This window comes from Chelonia mydas, chromosome 18 (assembly GCF_015237465.2).
Source record: "Chelonia mydas isolate rCheMyd1 chromosome 18, rCheMyd1.pri.v2, whole genome shotgun sequence".
NCBI lineage: Eukaryota > Metazoa > Chordata > Testudines > Cheloniidae > Chelonia > Chelonia mydas.
In genome coordinates this window covers 257,257-284,138 of record NC_051258.2, presented here as the reverse complement: position 1 = coordinate 284,138, position 26,882 = coordinate 257,257, and the positions used below count along the sequence as shown (strand labels likewise).

The 26,882-nt window shown below is 44.4% G+C and overlaps 1 protein-coding gene across 1 annotated transcript in view; it reads left to right on the top strand.

Annotated features, from left to right (window-relative positions):
• Nucleotides 1–26,882, top strand: part of EIF4G3 (eukaryotic translation initiation factor 4 gamma 3) — a 382,496-nt gene that overhangs the window by 259,816 nt on the left and 95,798 nt on the right. Inside the window, 7 exon segments of the mRNA XM_043531915.1 lie at nt 616–735; nt 8,985–9,030; nt 9,033–9,094; nt 18,711–18,881; nt 20,374–20,571; nt 22,516–22,662; nt 23,144–23,380. Of these exon segments, the coding sequence (XP_043387850.1) occupies nt 616–735; nt 8,985–9,030; nt 9,033–9,094; nt 18,711–18,881; nt 20,374–20,571; nt 22,516–22,662; nt 23,144–23,380 (981 nt within the window).

Below are 26,882 nucleotides of genomic sequence, written 5' to 3'. Positions count from 1 at the left end.
CCCCTCAGATTCAAGCACAAATCAGAGTATTTGTGATTTCCTATTGGGTGAACATTTCCACTTTAAACTTCCAGGACTGGCAATGCTGTAAAACCCAGCTATGCCATCAGGAAGGGCTTTATCCTACTGCCCTTTCAGTTTTCTGTGACCTCACCTGGTCATCATCTTTCAAGGTTGCTTTGCTTGGTCAGCCATTTGCCTTGTTAAAACTAAGGATATTTGTTTCATATCAGATGACAGTTTAGTGATCCTTAACCATGACCATCAAATGTATTTCTCAAATAGTAGCCCTACTTAGCCATTTTTTTATTCTCTATAAGTCATGTCAAACCCTGATAAATTTTCCAGAGTTCTCATTGTCCTTGTTGTGTATTTATATAACAGCCATTGGTGTAAGGCATGGCACAAATAAAATACAATTTTTTGTGTAACTCTGGAAATTAATAGAAAACATTAAACTTACCGTTTGCTAAAATAACAAATATATGTTGTAACCCTGCTTATAACTAATTGAACATTGGCAGAGGACTGTCTACAGATTACACATGTTTGTAATAACCACATCACAAAAGTTTAACAGACTCTTTTTGTTGTTGTTGTTGTTCCACCATGCAGATTAATCAGCCAAAATTGCCAATTCGAACTCTGGACCCTCGGATATTGCCTCGGGGACCAGACTTCACACCAGCCTTTGCCGATTTTGGGAGGCAAACTTCCGGGGGAAGGGGTGTAGCTGTAAGTATGAACTACCTTCATGCTTAGTAAGTTAGAAACTGGCCTTGATATCCATGAAATCTAGCCTCAAGGAAAGAGAGTGCCTTTTAGGGATCTTAGATATTTTGGTTTCTATTCAATCTGCCTAAAGCAGAGAAGTTATTTTCCTTGAGCGCTAATATAGAAGCAAATAAAATCATTGTGAATGCTTCTAACTTGGTAGAAATTAAGGTAAATGAGTTTGGTAATAGTTTTTCCCCTTTCTTGCTCAAAAGGATCTGCTTCAAAATCATCCTTGCAGCAGTGGGGCACAGCCTCTGTGGTACCAATGGCCACTTTGGTAACATGCCAGGAGCTTGAAGGACACAGTTAATATAAATACATATTTTTCATACAGTTGCATGAGTTTTGTGTCTGTGTGTGTTCTCACAGAAATCCATTTATATTAAAAGCAAATAAATAAACTATATTTTCCTAACTGAAGAGCTTGCTTTCTCTTTGTTCTATTTCTTTATTTTATTTTATTTCTTTCCATTTGCCACTTTGCTTCATTCACACTATTTTTTCTTTCCTTACTTTTTGTTCTCCCCTTTTTGTATTATTATTTCTTTCCTCCTCCTCTGTTTTCCTATCTCTGCCCTGCCTCCTCATCTTCTTGAATTCTTAAAAATCTTCCCCCTCAATTCTTACTTCTTCCCTTCCTCTTGCATTCCCTGTTTCTGGCTCATGATTGGCTGAAGTGTGCTGCCTCGCTAAAAGGGTCAAGCCAGCTGCAGCCTGAAGACAGAGGCTGCTGTGATTGGATGAAAATAAGGCTCAGTTTTGCTCTGCTCTGGTATGCCGCCAGCTGATGCTGTATTCAATTGTGTGTCTCAGCTGTGTAGCAAGGAGTGGATTTCACTTCTGCTTCTCACTGATCTGCAGCTGTTTGAAGCAGGAAACAGGAGAGGATCAGCAAGCAACTGAAAAGGGAAATGGCTTCTAGAGGAGGGAAAAACAGGGAATGGGAAGAGATTTCATCCTTTAAAACTAATAGTTTCCAGTAAGAAATCTCTTCAAATATCATTCACTTGATAACTCTTTTGAATGCTAATATCAGCAACTTTCCAGGATATTAGCATTCAAAAGAGCAAATTTGTTTAGGGCTTTGTATAGATATAATGTATTCATTTTGGAAAGTAATACTGTGAACTTAGTGTGTGTGCCTGTCTTTGATAGCTTTAAATCTTGCTTTTAGTCTCAAAAAATGAAGTTACTCAGCCTTGAAGCTTTGATGCAGTTAAAGATGGCAACATCTTTTTTATTCAGAAACTCTTCAGTGGGTTGCAGGTTGCACGCCAGTGCCATACAGCATTAGTTCTTCTTTGAGTGATGGTCCCTATTGTATTCCACTGAAGAATTATGCCTGCGCATCATGGGTCCAGAGTTGGAGAATTTGAAAGTAGTGTCTGTTGGTCCACACATGCATCATGGTTCACCTTGTGCTTCCGTTTGAGGTGATGAAGGGCAGACCAGACCAACCATGTCTCCAGTTCCTTTTCAGTGATGCATGGTCTGGATCAGAACTTCCCGGGTCCTCGTCTCTGACACACTTCTGAAAAGATAGTTGTAAATAGCTTTAATTAGTTTTTTAGTAGTTTTACCAGGCTTATTTTCTCTTAGTTTTAATAGTTAATACTTTTAGCACTTGTTTTTAGATAGGCTTTGAGGTTTTCACCCCCACATAGGGGTACCGGACTATGCCCAGGACTCCAGGCTTTAAACTTTGTGCCTTCTGCCTGCAATCCTTTTTGGTCAGAAACAACCACCAACGCTGCCTCTACTGCCTGGGAGAAGCTCAAATCATGACCAGGTGCAGTATTTGCCAGTCCTTCCCCAGCTGTACCCGAGAAGTCTGGGCACTTTGCCTCTAGAAGCATCTTGTGGAGCTCGCCATGAGACCACACTTGGACCCAGGCCAGGGAACACCCCCCATACATTGGCCTGGTTCAGCAAAGAGCATGCCTCCTGCTACTACATCTGACTCTGGTGCCAGCAGAACTGCCCCTGTGATGGGGCTTGGTTAGGAGGTAAGGAAGCCCTCCCGTAAGCATGGGACTAAGTATTTCTCTAAATCAAAGAAGATCGACACTCCTTTCCCCAGCTCAGCCCAAGGGGACTGAGTATGTTCTAAGTTTCACAGGCACAGGAAAAAGACCGATAAACAATAGGACCCAGCAGTTTTAGGTGCCAATCCATTGGTACTGCCATCTCCGGCACCCCACAAGACGCGGGACCGTCCTGTACCAGGAGTGATCCCAGTGCCAGGACCAATGCCTCTCACACCAGGGATATCTGGAGCCATGGCTGCGTCTCGGGACGTCTTTTCCTTGCCAGACCCGGAGTTACCCCCTCCATCGAGTCCCTCTACTGCTAGAGAGATTCTGTCCCATGCAAGGAATGTGTCTCTGATACGAGGTCCCTCACCCTCTGCACTGATGCTCTACACTCTTCCACTGGCTCCGACGGTACCACCATTAAAGCCAGAGTACGCTGTCTCCTTTTCAGATGAGTCGGAACTGAAAGAAGAACCACCTTTATCATACCACCCTTATGCACCATCGCGGAGACCACCACGTCTCCAGCAACAACTACCACCTCAACTACCACAGAGCCACTGGTACCACGCCTTGGGACCCCCACAATCTCTTTTGGATCTGACCTATTGGGCATATTGGAGGCCCTGTGCACAATACGGCCCCTCAAAACCCGCCTGATCTGCGAAGGAACTGTCAACTGCCTCCCCTTGAGATATCCTTCCAGCAGGCATATGGATCCAGTGGTGGAGAAAGAACTTTTTAGCCTGGTACCAGCAGTTCCACTGGAACCGGCAAGATTCCCTTCCTCCTCCCCAGACAAAGTGGTTGCTACATCATCCACTTCCCAACTGGATGACTTCAGGCAATTCCAGGAGCTGTTACAGAGAGTCATGGTGAAACTCCAGATTCCTTTAGAAGAGATCCAAGACATCCAGCACAAGCTTCTGGATGTCCTTCACACCTTGGGGCTGGCAAGAATAGCATTACCAATTAACTAAGCTAGACTGGAGCCTTCCAGAATAGTGTAGTACACCCCTGCCACATGCATGGCTATTATGTTCTGGCCGAAGGATCTGAATTTCTTTTGTCCCATCCACCTCCAAATTCCCTAGTAGCCCAGGCTGCTGCAGAAAGGGCCAAACAGCAACATCTTCGATCCACACCTGCTGATAAGGAAGGGAAGTGTATAGATCTTCTAGAACATAAACTTTTTCATCTTCTAGCCTACAATTCAGAATCACAAATTATTAGCCAAATAGGACTTCCTAAATTACAGTAAATTCGAGGAATTTTCTGATAGCCTTCCACAACGAGATCGTGCTCACTTTCAGGCACTTGTTGATGGAGGGAAGCTCATGGCCAGAACTGCTCTCCAATGTACAGTAGATGCAGCATATTCCTCCTCCAGGGCCATGGCTACAGCAATAGTCATGCATAGATAGTCTTGTCTCCATTCTTCTGGTTTTCCTAGGGAGTTCCAGAATACCATTGAGAACCTCCCTTTTGACAAATCCATCTTTTTAACCAGAAGACAGATGAATCACTACATACACTAAAGGACTCCAAGGCTACTCTTCACTCGTTGGGCATCTACACTCCTGCCCTGAAATGAAAATTCCACTGTCCATCATCCACCCAGTGCTTCAGGTCTCCTCAGTTCTACCCACAGAGACCTAATGAGCCCCAGGGAAACGTCAAAAGACACAGAGAGGTCTTGCCTTCCATGGCATCCCTATCAGGCTTCAACGTCCCAGACTCAATCTCCAGCCAAGGGGTGTTTTTGATGTGAGCCCAGGAGCCGCTGACCACTATGTCTACTGCCTCATGACCTTCCTACTCCCTTTGGGGGTCATTTTTCTATACTTAGAGTGTGATAACAGACAGATGGGTATTGACATCATTCACTGTGGCTAGATGATAGAGTTTGTCACATTCCCTCCTCCAAAACTCCCCTCCCATTCACCCTTGGGGACTGCTCTCACGACTGTATTCTTGTCCAAGAGTTGAACTCCTTGTTACAAAGGGGAGCAATATAATACATTCCTCCAAAATATCAGAGAATGGGATTCTACTCAACTTACTTTCTGATATCCAAAAAGAAAGGTGGGTGGAGACCAGTCCTTGATCTTTGGCACCTCAGTCATTTCATCTACAAATTCAAGGTTCATATGGCAGTGATGAATTTTCATTACAAGGTGCTCCCCTTCAGGATAGCTACTGCTCCCAGAGACTTGATCAAAGTATTTTCCATTGTAGCGGACCACGTCAGGCATTATGGACTCCTTGTGTTTCCGTATCTCAACGATTGGCTCCTAGCCACCAGCTCCAGGCAAGAAACCCACGCATCAGCCTCTGTTACTTAAAATCATAGACTATCAGGGTTGGAAGGGACCTCAGGAGGTCATCTAGTCCAACCCCCTGCTCAAAGCAGAACCAATCCCCAACTAAATCATCCCAGCCAGGGCTTTATCAAGCCTGACCTTAAAAACTTCTAAGGAAGGAGATTCCACCACCTCCCTAGGTAACACATTCCAGTGCTTCACCACCCTCCTAGTGAAAATTTTTTTCCTAATATCCAACCTATACCTCCACCACTGCAACTTGAGACCATTACTCCTTGTTCTGTCATCTGCTACCACTGAGAACAGTCTAGATCCATCCTCTTTGGAACCCCCTTTCAGGTAGTTGAAAGCAACTATCAAATCCCCCCCTCATTCTTCTCTTCCGCAGACTAAACAATCCCAGTTTCCTCAGCCTCTCCTCATAAATCATGTGTTCCAGTCCCCAAATCGTTTTTGTTGCCCTCCGCTGGACGTTTTCCAATTTTTCCACATCCTTCTTGTAGTGTGGGGCCCAAAACTGGACACAGTACTCCAAATGAGGCCTCACCAATGTCGAATAGAGGGGAATGATCATGTCCCTTGACCTGCTGGCAATGCTCCTACTTATACAGCCCAAAATTCCGTTAGCCTTCTTGGCAACAAGGGCACACTGTTGACTCATATCCAGCTTCTTGTCCACTGTAACCCCAGGTCCTTTTCTGCAGAACTGCTGCCTAGCCATTCGGTCCCTAGTCTGTAGCGGTGCATTGGATTCTTCCGTCCTAAGTGCAGGACTCTGCACTTGTCTTTGTTGAACCTCATCAGATTTCTTTTGGCCCAATCCTCTAATTTGTCTAGGTCCCTCTGTATCCTATCCCTACCCTGCAGCGTATCTACCTCTCTTCCCAGTTTAGTGTCATCTGCAAACTTGCTGAGGGTGCAATCCATGCCATCCTCCAGATCATTAATGAAGATATTGAACAAAACCGGCCCGAGGACCGACCCTTGGGGCACTCCACTTGATACCGGCTGCCAACTAGATATGGAGCCATTGATCACTACCCGTTGAGCCCGACAATCAAGCCAGCTTTCTATCCACCTTATAGTCCATTCATCCAGCCCATACTTCTTTAACTTGCTGGCAAGAATACTGTGGGAGACTGTGTCAAAAGCTTTGCTAAAGTCAAGGAACAACATGTCCACTGCTTTCCCCTCATCCACAGAGCCAGTTATCTCGTTAGCCTCCTTTCTTCCCTGGGAATCAGTGTCAACTTCAAGAAATCGATCGTCAATCCCATGCAGTCTCTGCCCTTCATCTGTGCTACCATAAATCTAGTGATAGCACAACTTTACTTGCCCAGGTACAGATTTCAGACAATGAGCGACATCGTAACTCACATCATGAGCAATCCTTATGTACCGGGCAGGACTTGGCTGTCCCTCCCTCCTTTCGTCACATGGCTTTATGTGCCTACGTGACCCCCTTCAGGTGACTTCACCTCTGCTACCTTCAGATATGGGCCCATTTACTCACCAAACCCGTCACTCCATGGACTTCATGCTGACAGTCCCTGACAAGGTAAGTTCATCCATCCAGTGATGGTCAGACCCACATCATGTATCCATGTGGATTTCCTTTCTTCCCTCCTCCCCAGACAAGATGATAATCATGATACTTCCCTGGTGGGCTGAGGAGCCCACATGGATGATCACATGACACAAGGAATATGGACTCCCAGAGAATCCAGGATGCACATAAATATTTCAGAACTCCGAGCTGTAAGAAAGGCATGCAAATCTTTCCTTCCATTCATTCACTTCCATCATGTTCTCATCATGTCAGACAACGCCACTGTTTTCTATATCAAGAAACAGGGGAATGAGGCAGTCAATCTCTGGAACAGGTGCATCAATCACCAGATCCTCTTGTCCACAGCCTATCTTCTGGGGACACAGAATGTACTCGCAGACTCGCTCAGCAGACATTTTGCAATCGACCACGAGTGGGGCTTCACGACTTAGTAGTACACAATATCTTTGCCAATTGGGGTCCCCAACTGGAGACCTATGGGACAACAGCCAGTGCACCACAGACCGCTCCAGGGGAACCCTCAACCACCACTTCTAGGGCAAAACTCTCCTGTTCAGACCAACTCAGCTATGTCCTCCCTCCATTACCGCTCCTGCCTTGAGTGCTTCACATAATCTGACAAGACAGAGTGACAATCATTCTGATCATCACCTGCAGGCCCAGACAATTCTAGTTTCCCAATCTCCTCCACGTGTCTTCCTGCCCACCAATTCCCATCTCCAACTTCCCCGATCTGCTGACCCAGTTCAATGGCGAGTTCAGGCGTCCCAGTCCACATGGGCTCCACCACAGAGCATGGTATTGGGATGGGCATCTGCTTTAGAATGGATGTGCTCTTCAACTGTGCAAAACATTCTCTCCAGCAGCGGGAAGGACTCCACTCAGTAATGTTACCAAGCCAAGTGGAGATGTTTCTCATCTTGGTTTAACAAAAAGGAGTTTTACCAGAATTGGCAGAGATTGTCCTCATCCTAGACATTCATTAAAGTGATCAGGTCTCATCTTCAGCTCTTTGACAGTCGACCAGGCGCTAATTAGTGCATTCCAACCTCCAGTGGAAGGGTACTCCGTCTTTACATATCCGCTAATCACTAGATTTTGGAAAGGGCTCATCGGAACCTTCCCACCCATTCAAGCGATCGCAACGCAATGGGACCTGAATCTAATTCTCTCTGTGCTAACAAAGCCTTCCTTTGAGCCCCATTAGCATCGTGCTCCATGTCTTTTCTTTCCATAAAAGTCCCCTTCCTTGTTGCTATCACTTCCACAAGAAAGGACAGTGAACTCGGAGCTATGAGGGCAGACCCACCTTTCAAAGTTTTCCACAATGATAAAGTCTTTCTATGTCTACACCCAAAATTTTTACCAAAGGTGGTCTCCAGGTTACACACTAATCAATCCATTCACTTACCTATTTTCTTCCCGGAACCACACGCATCTGCAGAAGAACGTTGACTCCACTCCCGCAACGTCCAGCAAGCTCTGACCTTCTACCTGCAAAGCACTAAATCAATCAGGAAGTCCCCTAGACTGTTTGTTGCAGTGCCAGCGAGACTCAGCAGACATGTCATCTCCACCCAAAGAATCTCCAAATGGATTTTGGGTTGCATTAAACTCTGCTACCAGCTGACAGGCCAGCCTCCCCACCACAGGGGTGCGGGCCACGATAGCTCAGGTTTGAACCACAGCCTCCCTTCAGGATGTGCCGCTCATAGACATACGTAGAGCCACATGGAGTTCTGTACAGGACTCAGCGTCAGATTCCTCTTTTGGCATGGCAGTTCTCCACATGACCATTCCATCCTCATCGTCGCTCCCTCCTCCATATTAGGTACTGCTTGTTAATCACCCTCGGCAATACAAGAGGGACCATCACTCGAAGAGGAGGTTACGTACCTGTAACTGGAGGTTTTTTGAGATGCATGGTCCCTATCTGTATTCCAGTCCCACCCTCCTTCCCTTCTGCTGCGTATTTGTCAGATTTGCGGTAGAGAAGGAACTGGAGATGTGGTTGGTCCACCCCGCCCTTTATTGCCTCTAACAGAAGTACAAGGCAAGTCAAGGTGCATGCGCAGGCCAACAGACGCTACTTTCAAATTCTCTGACTCCAAAGGCACTGTGTGCATGCATAATCCCCAGTGGAATCCAGATAGGGACCACACATCTCAAAGAACCTCCAGTTACAGTAAGTAATGGCCTTTTTATGTGCTGAATGTCTCAAACAGTAAAGTACCACTCAGCATTTTAGTAATTTAAACATGGCTCTTTCTCTTTCAGCAGGCCTGCAAAGTGCAGAACAACCCCGGATTGCCTTCTGTGGCTCGGTGTGGCACCCAGCATGCCCTCTGTTGGTCTCATCTCACCCACCACTGAGGAACCTGCCGATAGGGGTAAGACAAATCCCTCCTTCTCCCCATCCCCACCCCAAATTTTGCACCTTTCTGTAAAGTTTTCTTTTTCATAATTGTATTGTTTACAGAGAATAAAATTAACAGAAAACTTTAAAAAAAGGTGCAATACTGTAAAAAACAAAAAAAAAGGAAACAAGACTTGCATTGTACCCCTCTAGGCAGTCTCTTCAGTGGTGGGTGGGACATCACCAGTAGAGGGCATGCTGGGACGTTGGCCTGAGCGGGATCTGCGAGGGGTGTGCACTTTGCAGACCTGTGGAAAGGGGGAGACAAGGTAAGTCCTGCTTACCCCGTTCATTTGGAGCATTCAGCGCATAACATACATTTTGCATTTGTGCCTGTAAAGAGTAGTTTCTTACTGTGCGTTTTTAGGGTAGGTTTTAAAGGTAACAGTATTTAACAAACCTGCTATCCTATAATATTATTCATTATAGGATAAGAGGGATTTCAGCCTAGAAAAATCAAATGTTATCCTCTTGTAACATGCACCAACATCTGTATTGGCATTGTATGTCCACTCTCATCATTTCACTTTTACACATGCATTGCCCATAAACCACTGAAGCCCACCACCTAATCCCTGCTCCTGAAATGATGTCAAGCAGCTCAGAGTTAATAAGCTCTCAACACATGACAACTCTCTTTCTTTGCTTCTTTTGGCTTTCTGTCTGTCATTTCAGAAATAGCAAATTTCAAACAAAACAACGTGGGGGGATAATTCAGAGTTACTCAAAATAGAACCAAGAGAGATATTTATGGTACAGATGAAAAATGAAAAATATAGAAACAAATAAGGCCTACTTGTGTATGAAGAGAAAAATGTACCCAGATGAGCATAAAGAGGAGCAGTTAGCCTTCTTCGGTTTCCTGGATGTTTCTGAGGGATTTGGATTAGTTTAATGGTATTCTAAGAAGGGAATCTAAACCAGAAAGAAAACACTAGGGACCCATTTTACTATTCATGAGTTCCCTGCTGTGCTTCTGACTCACCTGACAAGTCCTTTAGAGTTTTCCCCATCTGTAAGGAGGGTGCGTGGTGAGTTCGTTAGACACTTTTGAGATCCTTGGGTGGAAGGTGTTATAGAAGTGTAAAGTGATAGCATTATTATTGAAGGTGCTATATAATTAATGATTACTGATAGTAGTAGTAATTTAGTAGTAGTAATAGTGGTAGCAACGAGGAGCCCCAGGCAGGGGCCAGGCCCCCATTGTGTTAGGCACCACAAACACAGACCAAAATTCAGTTCCTGCTGCGAAAAGCTTATAATATAGTATTTTTAATATAAATCATTCCATCGTTCACTGATAGGTATTTTAAAAGCCAACCACAAATATTCAGCCAATTTGAAATCAGTTTATTCATAAACATAGATATTATTCTTTTAAAAAACTACTTTTCTAGATTAGCTGCTTTGATGTATTGAAGGTCTGTAAACCAAACCGGTTTCAAAAAGACTGCACTGGTCTAGTCAACATTTGCCACTGTGGCACCAATGCCCATCAGGCGAAATAATGAATTCTACCTCAGCCATTTAATATAACAGAAATAAATCACTGCCCTAGGATTAATGTCACCTGCTTTAATAACAAATGCATTCACTTGACATGTTCTTTTATTTCAGTACAGTAACTCCTCACTTAATGTCGTCCCGATTAACATTGTTTCATTGTTACGTTGCTGATCTATTAGAGAAAATGCTCATTTAAAGTTGCACAATGCTCCCTTATAACGTTTGGCAGCCGCCTGCTTTGTCCGCTGCTTGCAGAAAGAGCAGCCCGTTGGAGCTGATGCAAGCTTCAAGCAGGGTGGACCAGTAGCCCCACTATCAGCTCCCCTAAGTTCCCTGTGCGGCAGCCGCCCATCAGGCTATCAATTGCCAGGCAGTTCGGCTGTCCCTCCCCCCACTGCCCTCTGCTGCTCCTGCCCTCTGCCTTGGAGCTGCTCCCGGGAGCCTCCTGCTTGCTGTGCAGAAGGGGGGGAAGAGAAGTGCTAATGTCAGGGTGTCCCTCTCCCCCCGCTCCTGTCCCGCACTCCTGTACCCCTTCTCCACAGAGCAGGCGGGAACACGCCAGAGCTCAGGATGGAGGGAGCTTGCTGGCAGCAGCTGCTGTCTCAACTTGCTGATATACTTAAAAAGGCAGTTTACTTAGCGTGGGGTCAGCGTACTTAAAGGGGCAATGTGCATCTATCTCTCACACACATGGTGTGTGTGTGTGTCTCTCTCTCTCACACACACACACACACGGTCTGTGTCTGTCTCTCTCTTTCTCGCACACATACATGGTGTATGTCTCTGTCTCTCTCTGCCACGCGGTCTCCCCTCCCTCCATTCTTGCTGCCTTGTAGAGTGTGAGGCTACATCAATAAGAATGTGTTAACCTTGAGGGCTCAGCTGAGTGCTAGTTCATCATTTAGCAGTAAGGCATCCCCTGGGAAATATCCCACCCTCTGACTCCACCACCTCAACCAAGCTTCACAATCATCATTGCTGTGTACAGTATTAAATTGTTTGTTTAAAACTTATACTCTGTGTGTGTGTGTGTGTGTGTATAGTCTTTTGTCTGGCAAAAAAAAATTCCCTGGAACCTAACCCCTCCTATTTACATTAATTCTTATGGGGAAATTGGGTTTGCTTAACATTGTTTTCCTTAATATACCATTTTTCAGGAACATAAGTATATTAAGCGAGGAGTTACTGTAGGTGTCTATAAACCCTAAATGTTTTGGTACTTGCCTATTTGATACCTCTCTCCCCATGCTTTACTGGCACAGCTGCAGTTAATGAAGGGTCCCTCAAGCTGGAACCCAGTTGGTGTAAAAGAGAGGGGGCTTCTGGCAAGCTGTTTTCCATGAAGGGCCCTCAGTTTAGGAAGAGGCCCAAATCTGTTTACTTTCAGGGCACTCTGCAAACTCTTTTCTTTACTTAAGGCTTTTCTACATTTACAGTGCTGCAGCAGAGCCACTGTAGTGCTTACTGAAGATGCTACCTACGCCAACAGGGAAGGTACTCCACCTCCCTGAGAGGCAGTAGGTGTGTCGACAGGAGAAGTCCTCTCATCAACATAGCGCTGTCTACTCCAGGGGCCAGGGATTTAGAACTCCGTCGCTCAAGGGTATGGATTTTCTACACTCCTGAGGGATGAAGTTATACTGACATAAAATTCACACCCCTGAGCAACGTAGTTATACCGTGTGTAGACCAAGCCTTAGTTTTTTCAAAAGGATGAGGCATGATATGGGCTGGTGTTTATGGCTGAAGCAGATAGTGTTTGGGTTTGATTTTGTGTGTGGGTGGCTGTTTTCTGGTTTTAGTCTGAAGGAAAGTTTCTGTCTTATGTGGTTGTACATTTGCAAAGGCACTTAGAGCCTGGAATAGGTACTTTGTAATATTGGTTATAAACTGATTGGGCTCCAGGCAGATTTTGTTATATCACACCAGCATCAAACCAGAGCGAGCATGTTTTGAATGAAAATGGTGAGTGAATTTTCAGTAGTAATGGAACTGAAGTGACTGATGGCATGGATTTCAACAAGGCATAGTGCAAGCAAGTGCTGTATAAATTTCCACACAGTTGTCTGCCAATACACTGTAATACGGATCTGCTAATCTTGTCAGTGATATGGATTTACTTGTGCAATTATGTGGCTTTTATGGTGTGCACAAATGGGAACTAGGATGATACTGTTAGATTCGTTTATACGTGTCCTGCAATTAGATTTCAAAGCGTCTTCATACGTGAAAGGCTAGTAGGTTGGTACACAAACCCTCTTTACCACATAACTCTTTTCAGAGTTTTGTCATGGCTTATGAAGCATGTAAGTGCTTGAGATCATTATCCTGTGACAACATTTCATTCCATTGGCATTATCACTTAATGAAAGCCAAACTAAACTCCAGTAGTGACCATTAGTATATTGTGATGTTCTTTTATCAGCAGCAAGCATTTATGCTGTCATAAAGTGAAATGTTTAACATTCCTATTATAAGCACCTATACTCAGGGGTTGTCTAACTCTGGCAAAAATGTGTTTTAGGCTGAAACTTGGCATGCAGGGCGTCAGCCCACAAGCATTTTTTTCATTTAATCAGTTTAGCCATTTGAATATCTCAGATGATTTTGCTTCAACAATGTGGATTAATCGCTTAGTCAAACAGAGACTGTTTTTTGAAGTGTCCAAAATTGTGTGTAAAAGTTGTGTACAGCACAGAAAAGATGTCAAATATGTTTTGTTAACAAGCGTTAAAGGACTGTTTGTTGACAAACATGTAACTTAATATTGAGTAATCAGGCATTGCTATCAAGTACACTCAGAGATATACGAGTTAGTGCACTATTCAGTACATTTAGTATTTAAACCAGAGACCAAAGATTACTCTGGTGCAGCGTGTGTGTTACACCCTTTTGCCAATACAAATGATCTTTCTCTACTGTACCATCAGCATTGTTCATGTGTGGTTTTGAATGGGCTAAACTGTCCCACTCTGTGTACTTTGTGGGAGGTGGTAAGTACCATCATTCAAAAGAAAAATTTACATTCCTTCAGCAGTGAAGTTTAGAGAAAATTTGAATCATACCAGTTTTGAATTACTCAGCCTCAGGGGAATTGACCCTCCTTTCTATGTGCAACTCAAAAATAGCTTTGTTGTTTAAAACCAAATTCAGTTGAAACGTCAGTAATAGGCTAGCAGTTTTACCAAAAACATAATTTACTAGCCTGAGCTTACATGTTTAAAATAGAAAGGTAGATTCTGCTTAGTCCTAAAACATGCTTTTACTGTGACCTCCTATCTTAATAGTCTCTATTTTTCAAAAAAAAAGAGAACTTGTGGCACCTTAGAGACTAACCAATTTATTTGAGCATAAGCTTTCGTGAGCTACAGCTCACTTCATCGGATGCTGTAGCTCACAAAAGCTTATGCTCAAATAAATTGGTTAGTCTCTAAGGTGCCACAATTTCTCCTTTTCTTTTTGCGAATACAGATTAACACGGCTGTTACCCTGAAACCTGTCTATTTTTCAAAACTTCCCATTGGACACTGGGGGTATGTCTACACTACGAAATTAGGTGGAATTTATAGAAGTCGATTTTTTAGAAAGCGATTTTATACGGTCGATTGTGTGTGTCCCCACTAAGCGCATTAAGTCGGTGGAGTGCGTCCACAGTACCGAGGCTAGTGTCGACTTTCAGAGCGTTGCACTGTGGGTAGCTATCCCACAGTTCCCGCAGTCTCCGCCGCCCATTGGAATTCTGGGTTGAGCTCCCAATACCTGATGGGGCAAAAACATTGTCTCGGGTGGTTTTGGGTACATGTCATCAGTCGCCCCTCCCTCTGTGAAAGCAACGGCAGACAATCATTTCGCACCTTTTTTTCCGTGCTGGTGCCATACTGCTTTCAGCGGACGGTGCAGTAGGGCTGCAAACCATCATCATCGAACGACCACTTCCGCTGCCACTCTGTTCTCCTTGTGCTATGAATCCACCTCACAGGTCCTCCATATGACCGTCATCATCCACCGCTTCCGCTGCAACTCTGCTTGGCTGCTCTTTTCTCGCCATACCACGCCAAGCGTGCAGCCCACTCAGCTGTTGTGTCCTGGCAGCAGACGGTGCGGTAGGTCTTCAAAACTGGTATTCCAACCACTGCTTCCCCTGCAACTCGGCTCTCCTGCAGACGCCATACCACGGCAAGCATGGAGCCCGCTCAAATCACCGGAGCAGTTATGAACATTGTAAACACCTCGCGCATTATCATGCAGTATATGCAGAACCAGAACCTGCAAAAGCAGGCGAGGAGGTGATGGCAACGTGGTGACAAGAGTGATGAGGACATGGACACAGACTTCTCTCAAAGCACGGGCCCCGGCAATTTGGCCATCCTAGTGACAATGGGGCAGGCTCATGCCATGGAATGCCGATTCTGGGCCCGGGAAACAAGCACAGACTGGTGGGACTGCATAGTGTTGCAGGTCTGGGATGATTCCCAGTGGCTGCGAAACTTTTGCATGCGTAAGGGAACTTTCATGGAACTTTGTGACTTGCTTTCCCCTGCCCTGAAGCGCAAGAATACCAAGATGAGAGCAGCCCTCACAGTTCACAAGCAAGTGGCGATAGCCTCTGGAAGCTTGCAACACCAAACAGCTACCAGTCAGTCGGGAATCAATTTGGAGTGGGCAAATCTACTGTGGGGGCTTCTGTGATCCAAGTAGCCAACGTAATCACTGAGCTGCTGCTATCAAGGGTAGTGACTCTGGGAAATGTGCAGGTCATAGTGGATGGCTTTCCTGCAATGGGATTCCCTAACTGTGGCGGGGCGATAGACGGAACGCATATCCCTATCTTGGGACTGGAGCACTAAGGCAGCCAGTACATAAACCGAAAGGGATACTCTTCAATGGTGCTGCAAGCACTGGTGGATCACAAGGGACGTTTCACCAACATCAACATGGGATGGCTGGGAAAAGTACATGATGCTCGCATCTTCAGGAACTCTGGTCTCTATGAACAGCTGCAGCAAGGGACTTACTTTCCAGACCAGAAAACAACCGTTGGGGATGTTGAAATGCCTATAGTTATCCTTGGGGACCCAGCCTACCCCTTAATGCCATGGCTCATGAATCCGTACACAAGCATCCTGGACAGTAGTCAGGAGCTGTTTAACTGTAGGCTGAGCAAGTGCAGAATGGTGGTAGAATGTGCATTTGGATGTTTAAAAGTGCGCTGGCGCAGTTTACTGACTCGGTTAGACCTCAGCGAAACCAATATTCCCATTGTTATTACTGCTTGCTGTGCACTCCACAATATCTGTGAGAGTAAGGGGGGAGATGTACGTGGCGGGGTGGGAAGTTGAGGCAAATTGCCTGGCTGCTGATTACACGCAGCCAGACACCAGGGCAATTAGAAGAGCACAGCAGGGCGTACTGCGCATCAGAGAAGCTTTGAAAACCAGTTTCCTGGCTGACCAGGCTACAGCGTGACAGTTCTGTTTGTTTCTCCTTGATGAAAACCTGCCCCCTTGGTTCACTCTACTTCCCTGTAAGCCAAGCACCCTCCCCGCCCCCCTTTGATCACCACTTGCAGAGGCAATAAAGTCATTGTTGTTTCAAATTCATCCATTCTTTATTAATTCGTCACACAAATGGGGGATAACTGCCACGGTAGCCTGGGGGCGGGGGAGGGAGGAGGGAAGGACAAGGCCACACTGCACTTCAAAACTTATTGAATGCCAGCCTTCTGTTGCTTGGGCAGTCCTCTAGGGTGGAGTGGTTGGGTGCCCGGAGCCACCCGTGCGCCCCCTCCCTCCCCATGCTCTTGGGCTTCTGGGTGAGGAGGCTATGGAACTTGGGGAGGAGGGCGGTTGATTACACAAGGGCTGCAGTGACAGTCTGTGCCTTTGCTGCACCTCAACCATACGCCGGAGCATATCAGTTTGATCCTCCAGTAGCCTCAGCATTGCATCCTGCCTCCTCTCATCACACTGCTGCCACCTCTCCTGTTGCTCCAGCCATCTATCCTCTTGCGCGTCCCTCCTTTCCTCGTGTTCATTTTGTCCTTTCCTGGACTCTGACATTGTCTGCCTCCATGCATTCTGCTAGGCTCTTTCAGTGCAGGAGGACTGCATGAGCTCAGAGACCATTTCATCGCGAGTGCGTGTTTTTTGCCTTCTTATCTGCACTAGCCTCTGGGACAGAGATGCTAGTGGCAGCGTTGAAACATTTGCAGCTGCGGGAGGGAAAAAAGGGAGAGTAAAATTGAAAAAGACACATTGGCCATTTAAAAGGAGGGGCTGATGTTTTCAGGTTAACGTGCAGCACAAACCCAACTATACCTGCCCCCCCCCCCCCCGTACCCAATTCTCTGGGATGATAGCTTCACCCCTTGCCCCACTGCATGGCTAACAGCGGGGATGATTTCTTTTCAGCCACAGGCAAACAGCCCAGCAGGAACGGCCATCTCTGAATGTCCCCTTAATAAAATTCCCCTATTTCAACCAGGTGACCATGAATGATATCACTCTCCTGAGGATAACACAGAGAGATAAAGAATGGATGTTGCTTGAATGCCAGCAAACACTGGGACCGCATGCTGCCATGCTTTCTTATGCAGTGATTCCAGACTATGTGCTGCTGGCCTGGCGTGGTAAAGTGTCCTACCATGGAGGACGCAATAAGGCTGCCCTCCCCAGAAACCTTTTGCAAAGGCTTTGGGAATACCTCCAGGAGAGCTTCATTGAGATGTCCTTGGAGGATTTCTGCTCCATCCCCAGACACATTAACAGACTTTTCCAGTAGCTGTATTGGCTGCGAATGAATTCCAAGTCTTCAGGGCAAATTAATCATTAAATACGCTTGCTTTTAAACCATGTAATATATTTACAAAGGTACACTCACCAGAGGTGCCTTCTCCGCCTTCAAGGTCTGGGAGCCCGGGTTGGGAGGGTATTGGCTCCAGGGTGATAAACAGTTCCTGGCTGTCTGGGAGAACGGCTTCTCCACTTGCCTGGTATGTGCTATCTTCAACCTCCCCCTCCTCATCATCTTCCTCGTCCCCAGAATCCTCATCCCTGTTGCGTGAGACTCCCTTGCAGGAGTCCATGTACAGGTGTGGGGTAGTTGTAGGGGCACCCCCTAGAATTGCATACAGCTCATCATAGAAGCGGTATGTCTGGGGCTCTGACCCCGAGTGGGCGTTTGCCTCTTTGTTTTTATGTTAGGCTTGCCTGAGCTCCCTAAGTTTCACGCGACACTGCTGTGGGTCCCTGTTATAGCCTCTGTCCTTCATGCCCTTGGAGATTTTTGCAAATATTTTGGCATTTCGTCTTTTGGAACGGAGTTCTGATAGCACGGATTCGTCTCCCCATACAGCTCTTTTGCGATTCTGCGACTCCGTGGTCACCTCTGCTGATGATATCTGCACAGTCACTTGTGCTGAGCAGCTTGCCACGGTGGCCAAACAGGAAATGAAATTCAAAAGTTTGCTGGGCTTTTCATGTCTACCTGGCCAGTGCATCCGAGTTGAGAGTGCTGTCCAGAGTGGTCACAATGGAGCACTCTGTGATAGCTCCCGGAGGCCAATAACCGTCTAATTGCATCCCCACTACCCCAAATTTGACCTGGCTATATCGATTTCAGCGTAATCCCCTCGACGGGGAGGAGTACAGAAATCAATTTTAAGAGCCCATTAAGTAGACAAAAATGGCTTTGTTGTGTGGATGGGTGCAGGGTTAAATCGATGTAACGCTGCTAAATTCGACCTAAACTCGTAGTGTAGACCAGGGCTGGGAATCAGTTCCACAGAGCTTAAGCAGTGTGGTGGGATTGAAGAGGTTCTGATTGATAGGTAGCAGCCATCCTATTTCAGTTGTGATGATGGCTGACAGAGGGAAGAGTGTCTTCTATTTGTCCGTTTAATCTGCATTGCGCAGATACCAAGCTGGAAGCTAGACCAGTTTATTGTCTGAGAGGAATTCATAACAGTAGCAGGGTGAACTGTTGATTGATTGTATTGTCACCCACAGCTATTACTTGAGTACTGGAGCATGTATTGTGAGCCGTGAGTATTAAAGGGGATATAATAAGGAATTTTTTTGTCCTAGTTGTTGAATGTTGGACCAAGAAGATCACAGCAAAGCCAGAGGAGGGAGCCCAGGAAGATCATCAATGTATGTGTGAAAGAAGATGTCCACCTGAAGAAAGCAGAAAATGCCTGGAAGCCAAGCCTGAAAAGAGACAGCCAGGCTGAGGACCCAGAAAATATAAAAACCCAGGTGAGAACAGTCTCAACACACTTTGTGAATGCCAGTGAACTTCTGGAGTGGTCTTACACACAGTTAATTGAACCCTCAATAGACACTAACATTTCATTCTGTTAACACTGGAAAGATGGTAGTTTCTTCTTGCTGCTGTGATAGTCTTGTCTGGACAATAACCCTAGCAGCACTGCTGTCCAGTTTGAGTCACAGTTCTGATCTGACTTTATTTTTTTGTTTTTACTCTTATTCAGAGTTAAAATTGGGTCACTTCATATATAAAGAGAGTGAAGACAGGGAATACCAGACAACCTACTACCTCTCTACCAAGATTATTTTTATGCAACTATTTTACTTGAATATTTCTGCCTTCCCTTTAAAAACAAACAACCTCCAACTTTCAGTGTAGCACAGAACTTCCTTTTCATCCCTTTGTAGAATGTATTTCTGTACTGAGCCTGAGTGGCACTAGGATTCTTCTGTAGATTTCCCTTTTGCAAAGACCCGCCCATGCCCACACTGCTGTATCTCAGACTTTCTCTGTAGGTTTCTCTCCCTCCGCTCTTTCATGGGATAACCACAGCGGAATATTTTTGGAGTACAGTGGAATTTTGTTCCAGTTGCCAAATACAAGCTTGACCAAATGAATATAAAATTATCTGTCTTAGAGTAAATATAGTAAAAGCTTGTTACCTCTATTGATGAAAAAAACAAAGCTTCAAGTTAAACTTAACTATAGAACATAAATGACTGCTTCTGAAGTTATTCCAGATAAAAAAATTTCAAGTGCCCAAGTCCTATTTTCAAAAGTGACTTAGGCATTTAGGAGCCTGTGTCACTAAAAGTCAATGAGACTTTGGTTCCTAACTGCCTATGTTACTTCTGAATCGCATAGACAGTTTAGAAAGGGTTGCCCCTCTTCTTCTATTGCTGTTAATCCATAGATGAGTTAATATTAAAGGTGAACTGAAAAGCTTTTTACCTTAGAAAACTGAGAGAGGTGCATGTTCCTGCGCTTCCTGGTCCTTTAGATATAGGTGAAGTTATCAACTGTTACAGGAGAGATCCACAAAATCCATCTTGTGGGTAAGTGGCGTCAGAACTGACTTTCAAGTGTTTTGTTATAAAATGTACAGTGGAGCCTGCCTCCACTGGAATGGGGATATAGTGAAATTCTATTAATTGTCAAGTACAGTGAAAATCACTCATAGTTTCAAAGCACTGCAGATTGCAATTCCAATAATAGGAAACCTCTGTGAGTAATAATTAATACAATTTTGATGCGGAGTAGATAGGACTGTGTTTAAGGACTTGTCTGGGGGTTTCACTGTATGTATGTCTGATCAGTTCTGGACATACATTCTGTTAGTGACTTGGCATCTTAAAAACTCCTTTTAAAAGTTTTTCTGTTCACCTTTAAAATGCATACCAGTTCATTATTCAGATCACCTCCTATAATCTTGCTGTGTTTGTGCTCTGCACTTATTGTTGTTTTTACTGACATGTTTAGGAGCTATTCCGCAAGGTACGAAGTATCTTAAACAAATTGACACCACAGATGTTCAATCAACTAATGAAGCAAGTAACAGACCTGACTGTAGACACAGAAGAGAGGCTAAAAGGAGTCATTGACCTGGTCTTTGAGAAAGCCATCGATGAGCCCAGCTTCTCTGTGGCTTATGCAAATATGTGTAGATGTCTCGTAACGGTAAGAGTGGCAAAAGTCAAACAGGAGTTTCCTGTGGGTAAGTTCTCCCCTTGCTGGACATCATTCCCATGGACTAAAATGGGAATTATGTAAACACATCCAGGGCAGAATTATACCCTTTAGTTTTTGTTATTGAACTTCTTAGCGTAGCTGAGAAAATCTTATATTACAAAATTGTGTTTACATGTATATATTGGCCACACATGCACCCAGAAAACCCAGAGTGAAATTGACTAGGAGTGATGTTAAACTGAGGTCCAGATTTGTAGCTATTGGGTGCTGAGCACCTTTGAAAATTTGGTGATTAAATTGCTGTTCAGTCCTAAAAGTAGCTCCATAAAAACAGGATTCCAGATTCAAGTTGTGTCACTGATTTCCAGAGCAAATTTGTTCAGTTTGCGAGTAGAAAGCTGAGGCAATTTCTACATTCCAGCCCCACAAACTGACCCTGGGCTCTGGCCAATCAATCCACGTTTTTTATCTTGAGCCTCATGGTTTTGTAGTCCCAACTGTGTTCTCAATTACACTTATAGTGGCTTTTTGCAGTGTTTATGATGTATTATGTAAAAGCATATTTACACAAACTTTTTAAAGCTGTTTATTTATTTGATAGAGAGAAGGCTTTGATGTGTATCGTGTAAATCTGTATCGAGGCACATTTTAAACTAAAAAGTAGGTATCCTGACTCATTACTGCAGTGACTCTCATGAAAACAGGTACACAGTTCATCAATGTGATACTTCATAACCACTCCAGTAGTGATTCAGTAACAGAATGGTGCAAATGCCATCTTGAAATGGACATGCAGATTAAAGAACTATTACTGATTTATGATAGAATTTAATGCCTTTTTGGAATTGACCTCATCAGATCCAGAGTTCATTTCAGGTCACAGGATTGTGCCCTGGCCACACAATTCCAATTCTACATAGAACTTGAGTGATTTTTATCCTAATGGTGCACCATGACAAACAATACAGTCGAGGATTGCTGGCCATGCTATTGGCAGTAAAAGTGAGATTTTCCTTATGTTAGACATCAGTCACCCTACTAGTGTCAGTCATTAGACCTGTTACAGTATCTAACACAATAGGTACTTTAAAAATGCAGAAAGGAAAAATGGAGATTGAGGGTGGAGAAAAGAGGGGTAGAAGTAGAGAAGAGGAGGGAAAACAGAGAAGGAGAGGTAGTGATGGAGAAAACTAATCCTACCAGAAATAGCACCTCTTGTCACTCACAGACAAGAAGCACTGCCTCCAGAAAAGCCATTTCAGGCATCAGAAAGTTTCAGGCGAGATAGGGGAGGGCCGAATCACCAATCTTAAGGTAAGAAACATTTACCTGTAAAATTTGGGGAATGACCCTTATTTTTCCAAGTGTTGATCCCTGTTTTTGTCATTGGTAGAGCACTGCCCCAGAGTGGCACATTTCTGAAATGAACCCTGCAAATCATGGACCTGATAAGATTTAGCTACGGTGTACATACTGTTACATAGGTGATACATACAGAGTGCTCTGTGAATGTTTATTAACAATAATATATATTGTTGTGGCATAGCTCTGGAATCTGAAACGCATAATACAAATCTGTATTTTAAAATGTTCTTATTTTAAAAAATCATGAATCATAAATAGGATTCTTTGTAGGGAAACCATAATCTACTTCTAGGCTAAGATGTTGTCAGACAAGGTTTAGTATGGAGAAAATTTTCATATCTGAATTTTGTTGTCTAATGAAAACACTGGCGAGATGGTTGTCTAATCAAAAACATGGTTGTCTAATGAAAACACTGGCAAGATGCTTAACTGTAGTAGCCTTGCAAGCTCTGCTATTACTGTTTATAAAATATGTAATAAAATGTAACTGAGAGTGCATAGATCAGATCCTTTGTATGGCAAGGTTTAATTGTGCTTTTCCCTGTGTTTTTCTTCCATTGGATACAGCTGAAAGTACCTATGGCAGACAAGCCTGGGAGCACAGTAAATTTCCGCAAGTTGCTGCTGAATCGTTGCCAGAAGGAATTTGAAAAAGACAAAGCCGATGATGATGTCTTTGAGAAGAAGCAAAAAGAGCTCGAAGCTTCTACCACTGTGAGTTTCTTCATAAAATCTCAGTGATCTTTGATAGTCCAATCATAGAAGACTAGAGCTGAAAGAGACCTCAGGAGGTCATCTAGTCCAACTCCCTGCTCAAAGCAGGACCAACCCCAACTAAATCATCCCAGCCAGGGCAATCTTGAAGGACTGAATCATAGAATCATAGACTATCAGGGTTGGAAGGGACCTCAGGAGGTCATCTAGTCCAACCCCCTGCTCAAAGCAGGACCAATCCCCAACTAAATCATACAACTGCTGTGGATGCTTTGGAAAATTTTGATTTCCTATGTTGCTGTGGTTGGGTTTAATAAAAAAGCTATTTGCATTAACTGAAGCCCTGATGATTATATGTTTCATAGTTTGGGGAGTAAGAAGTTGGGAATGTGAACAGCAGTAACTCTAGCTTTTCAGAAGCATGTGCTACTGTGTGGTTTCCATTTGCATGCTTTCTAGAATTCCCCTTTCTGTTCTACAGCAAGAGGAGAAGACACGACTCCATGAGGAGCTGGAGGAGGCCAAGGACAAGGCTCGACGGAGATCCATCGGAAACATCAAATTCATTGGTGAACTCTTCAAACTTAAAATGCTGACAGAGGCCATCATGCATGACTGTGTGGTGAAGCTGCTTAAGAACCATGATGAAGAATCCCTGGAGTGCCTTTGCCGCCTGCTCACCACCATCGGCAAGGACTTGGACTTTGAGAAAGCAAAGGTAAAGAAAGGACTGAGTGACAGTGGCTGAACGGGGATGCAAAAGTGGGGGCTCAGTGCTTTCCGTTGCTGTTGTTTTCTCTAGGAATTTCTGTCATGTTCTATTAAATCAGATGCTGAGAATGTTTCATCCCGACCCTGTCACATTGCCTTCCCACCCCTTTCCAATATAGTATGTACTGTTGGCTACATTAAGCACTAGCTGAAATATTTTAATTCCTTTTGCTGTTTAGCTGTTTCCAAGTAATTCACCCAGCTACACAACCTAAAAAGTATTTGACATACATAATATCTTCCTTTTACACATGGAATCTTAATCTGTCAACCGCAGTCCCCAAAGCCTTAAAATGTATTCCAGTTTCTTTGCTCCTTGGGGATTGTGTTACATATGGAAATACATCTTCAAATGAATTGTTCATGGTAACATCTGCAAGGCACATTGACTGACCTAAACTTCCTCATTATCAAAGCAATCGCAGGCTTAGACAAAAAGAAAAGGAGCATTTGTGGCACCTTAGAGACTAACAAATTTATTTGCGCATAAGCTTTCGTGAGCTACAGCGCACTTCATCGGCTGTAGCTCAGGAAAGCTTATGCTCAAATAAATTTGTTAGTCTCTAAGGTGCCACAAGTACTCCTTTTCTTTTTGCGAATACAGACTAACACGGCTGTTACTCTGAAACCAGGCTTAGACAAATCTTCTGATTGTATTGTCTTCTCTGAAAATTCACCTTGTGTTATGTTGTGATCACAACCTGTAGTGTGATCATAGAATCATAGAATATCAGAGTTGGAAGGGACCTCTGGAGGTCATCTAGTCCAACCCCCTGCTCAAAGCAGGACCAATCCCCGATTTTAGCCCCTGATCCCTAAATGGCCCCCTCAAGGATTGAACTCACAACCCTGGGTTTATCAGGCCAGTGCTCAAACCACTGAGCTATCCCTCCCCCCTGAGGCAGATGTTTCACACTGCACTGCTACATTGTCCTTCCCCTATTTTTCCAGTAGATGTAAGTGTAGTTTACTGCATTAAACGTTAGATTAACTCAATCCCATTGGCATTAACCATCTGCTTCTATTTCACACAAGCCAGGCAAGGGATGAAGACGTATTCAGATTTGCCTGCCAGATCTCAATCAGACACAACTCTGGAAACTGAGCTAATTGTTTTCAGCTGCTCTTGGAAGGGAATTTCCTTGCAGCTTGGTGGATTGCAGGGATCACAATGGAAACCAATCCTGATCCTTACAATGATCCCTCGATGGATTGTTTGGGGGACTGTGGGCTGAGCCTAGTGGTCTGCTAGGCAAGGCTGAGAGCTTCTTAACGAGGCTTTGATCTCTAAGCCCTTTAGCACCCATCAAGCCTTAACCAGGGTCAGGGCTGCTCAGGGAGACCCGGGCTTTAAAAAGCCTGCTCCTAAGCGACCAGAGGAGCTAGCAAACAGGAGTGGTTAACAGGGGAGTTTTGAGAGGGAGGAGTGTGAGGGGGGCTAGATACACTTAACATTCTTTAAAGTTAAAGCCAAAAATACCTGGGTAAAAAACCAAAGAACAACAAAGGAACGAGCTTCAGGAGTTAAAAGAGAAGTCCAGCAACAGAGTGGGGGCTATCCAATTTATTGCACTCAATGCAGCATGTATGATTACCTGCCCTATGGGTGCATTTGGTGCAAGGAGCTCCTGGCCCTCAGAGACCATGTACGGGCTTTGGAGACCAGAGTGGCTGAACTGGAGGAGCTAAGGAAGACAGAGACTTTCCAGGACACAATAGAACAGTCCCACCTCTGGTCTGACAGCCTCTGTGCTCTTGAGGAGGATGGAAATCTCATGGAAGGAGAACATCCAACTGGGGCAGAGGGAAACGATCCCATAGTTGAGACCCTTCTTCCAGATCATGTTGTGGTATCCTCTCACACTGAGGATACCTCTCCCAGGGAGGGAAATCCAGTTATTAGGAAGAGACAGGTATTAGTAATGGCGATTCGATCATTAGAAACATAGAGAGCTGGGTTTGCGATGACCGGGAGAACCGCATGGTGACTTGCCTGCCTGGTGTGAAGGTTGCGGATGTCTCAAGACATCTAGATACACTTATGTGTAGTGCTGTGGGGGAGCCGGTGGTCATGGTACATGTTGATACCAGAGATACAGGAAAGGATAGGAGAGAGGTCCTGAAGACCTAATTTAGGCTGCTAGATAAGAGATTGAAGTTCAGGACCTCCATGGTAATAGTCTCTGAAATTCTTCCAGTTCCACGCGCAGGGCCAGTTAGACAGGCAGAACTGCAAGGTCTCAGTGCGTGGATAAGATGATGGTGTAGTGAGGAGGGGTTTAGATTTATTAGGAACTGGGGAGACTTTTGGGAAAGGGGGAGCTGATTCAGGAGGGATGGGAAGTGCTTATATACCGATGCTAGGAGTCTAAATAATAAGATGGGTGAACTAGAGTGCCTCATATTAAATGAGGATATTGAAACATGGTGGAATGAGGATAATCAATGGGACACAGTAATAGCAGGGTACAAAATATATCGGAAGGACAGAATAGGTCATGCTGGTGCGGGAGTGGCACTATATGTGAAAGAAATTAATCAAATGAAGTAAAAATCTTAAATCAATCAAACTGTACCATAGAATCTCTGTGGATAGTAATTCCATGCTCTAATAATAAGAATATAGCAGTAGGGATATATTACCGACCACCTGACCAGGATGGTCATAGTGACTGTGAAATGCTCGGGGAGATTAGAGAGGCTATTTGGATTAAAAATTCTATAATAATAATGGGGATTTCAGCTATCTCCATATTGACTGAATACATGTCATCTTGGGATGGGATGCAGAGATAAAGTTTCTTGACACCTTAAATGACTGCTTCTTGGAGCAGCTAGTCCTGGAACCCACAAGAGGAGAGGCAATTCTTGATTTAGGCCTAAGTGGAGCACAGGATCTGGTCCAAGAGGTGAATATAGCTGGACCCCTTGGTAATAGTGACCATAATATAATTAAATTTAATATCCCTGTGGCGGGGAAAACACCACAGCAGCCCAACACTGTAGCATTTAATTTCAGAAAGGGGGACTAAACAAAAATAAGGAGGTTAGTGAAACAGAAATTAAAGGTATGGCACCAAAAGTTAAATCCCTGCAAGCTGCATGGAAACTCTTTAAAGACACCATAATAGAGGCTCAACTTAAATGTAAACCCCAAATTAAAAAATATAGTAAGAGAACCAAAAAAGTGCCACCGTGGCTGAACAACAAAGTAAAAGAAGCAGTGAGAGGCAAAAAGGCATCCTTTTAAAAAGTGAGGAAAATAGAAAGGAGCATAAACTGTGGCAGATGAGGTGTAAAAATATCATTAGGACGGCCAAAAATGAATTTGAAGAACAACGAGCCAAAGACTCCAAAAGTAACAGCAAATCTTTTTTTGTTAAGAAGATCGGAAGCAGGAAGCTGCTAAACAACCAGTGGGGCCACTGGACGATCGAGATGCTAAAGGA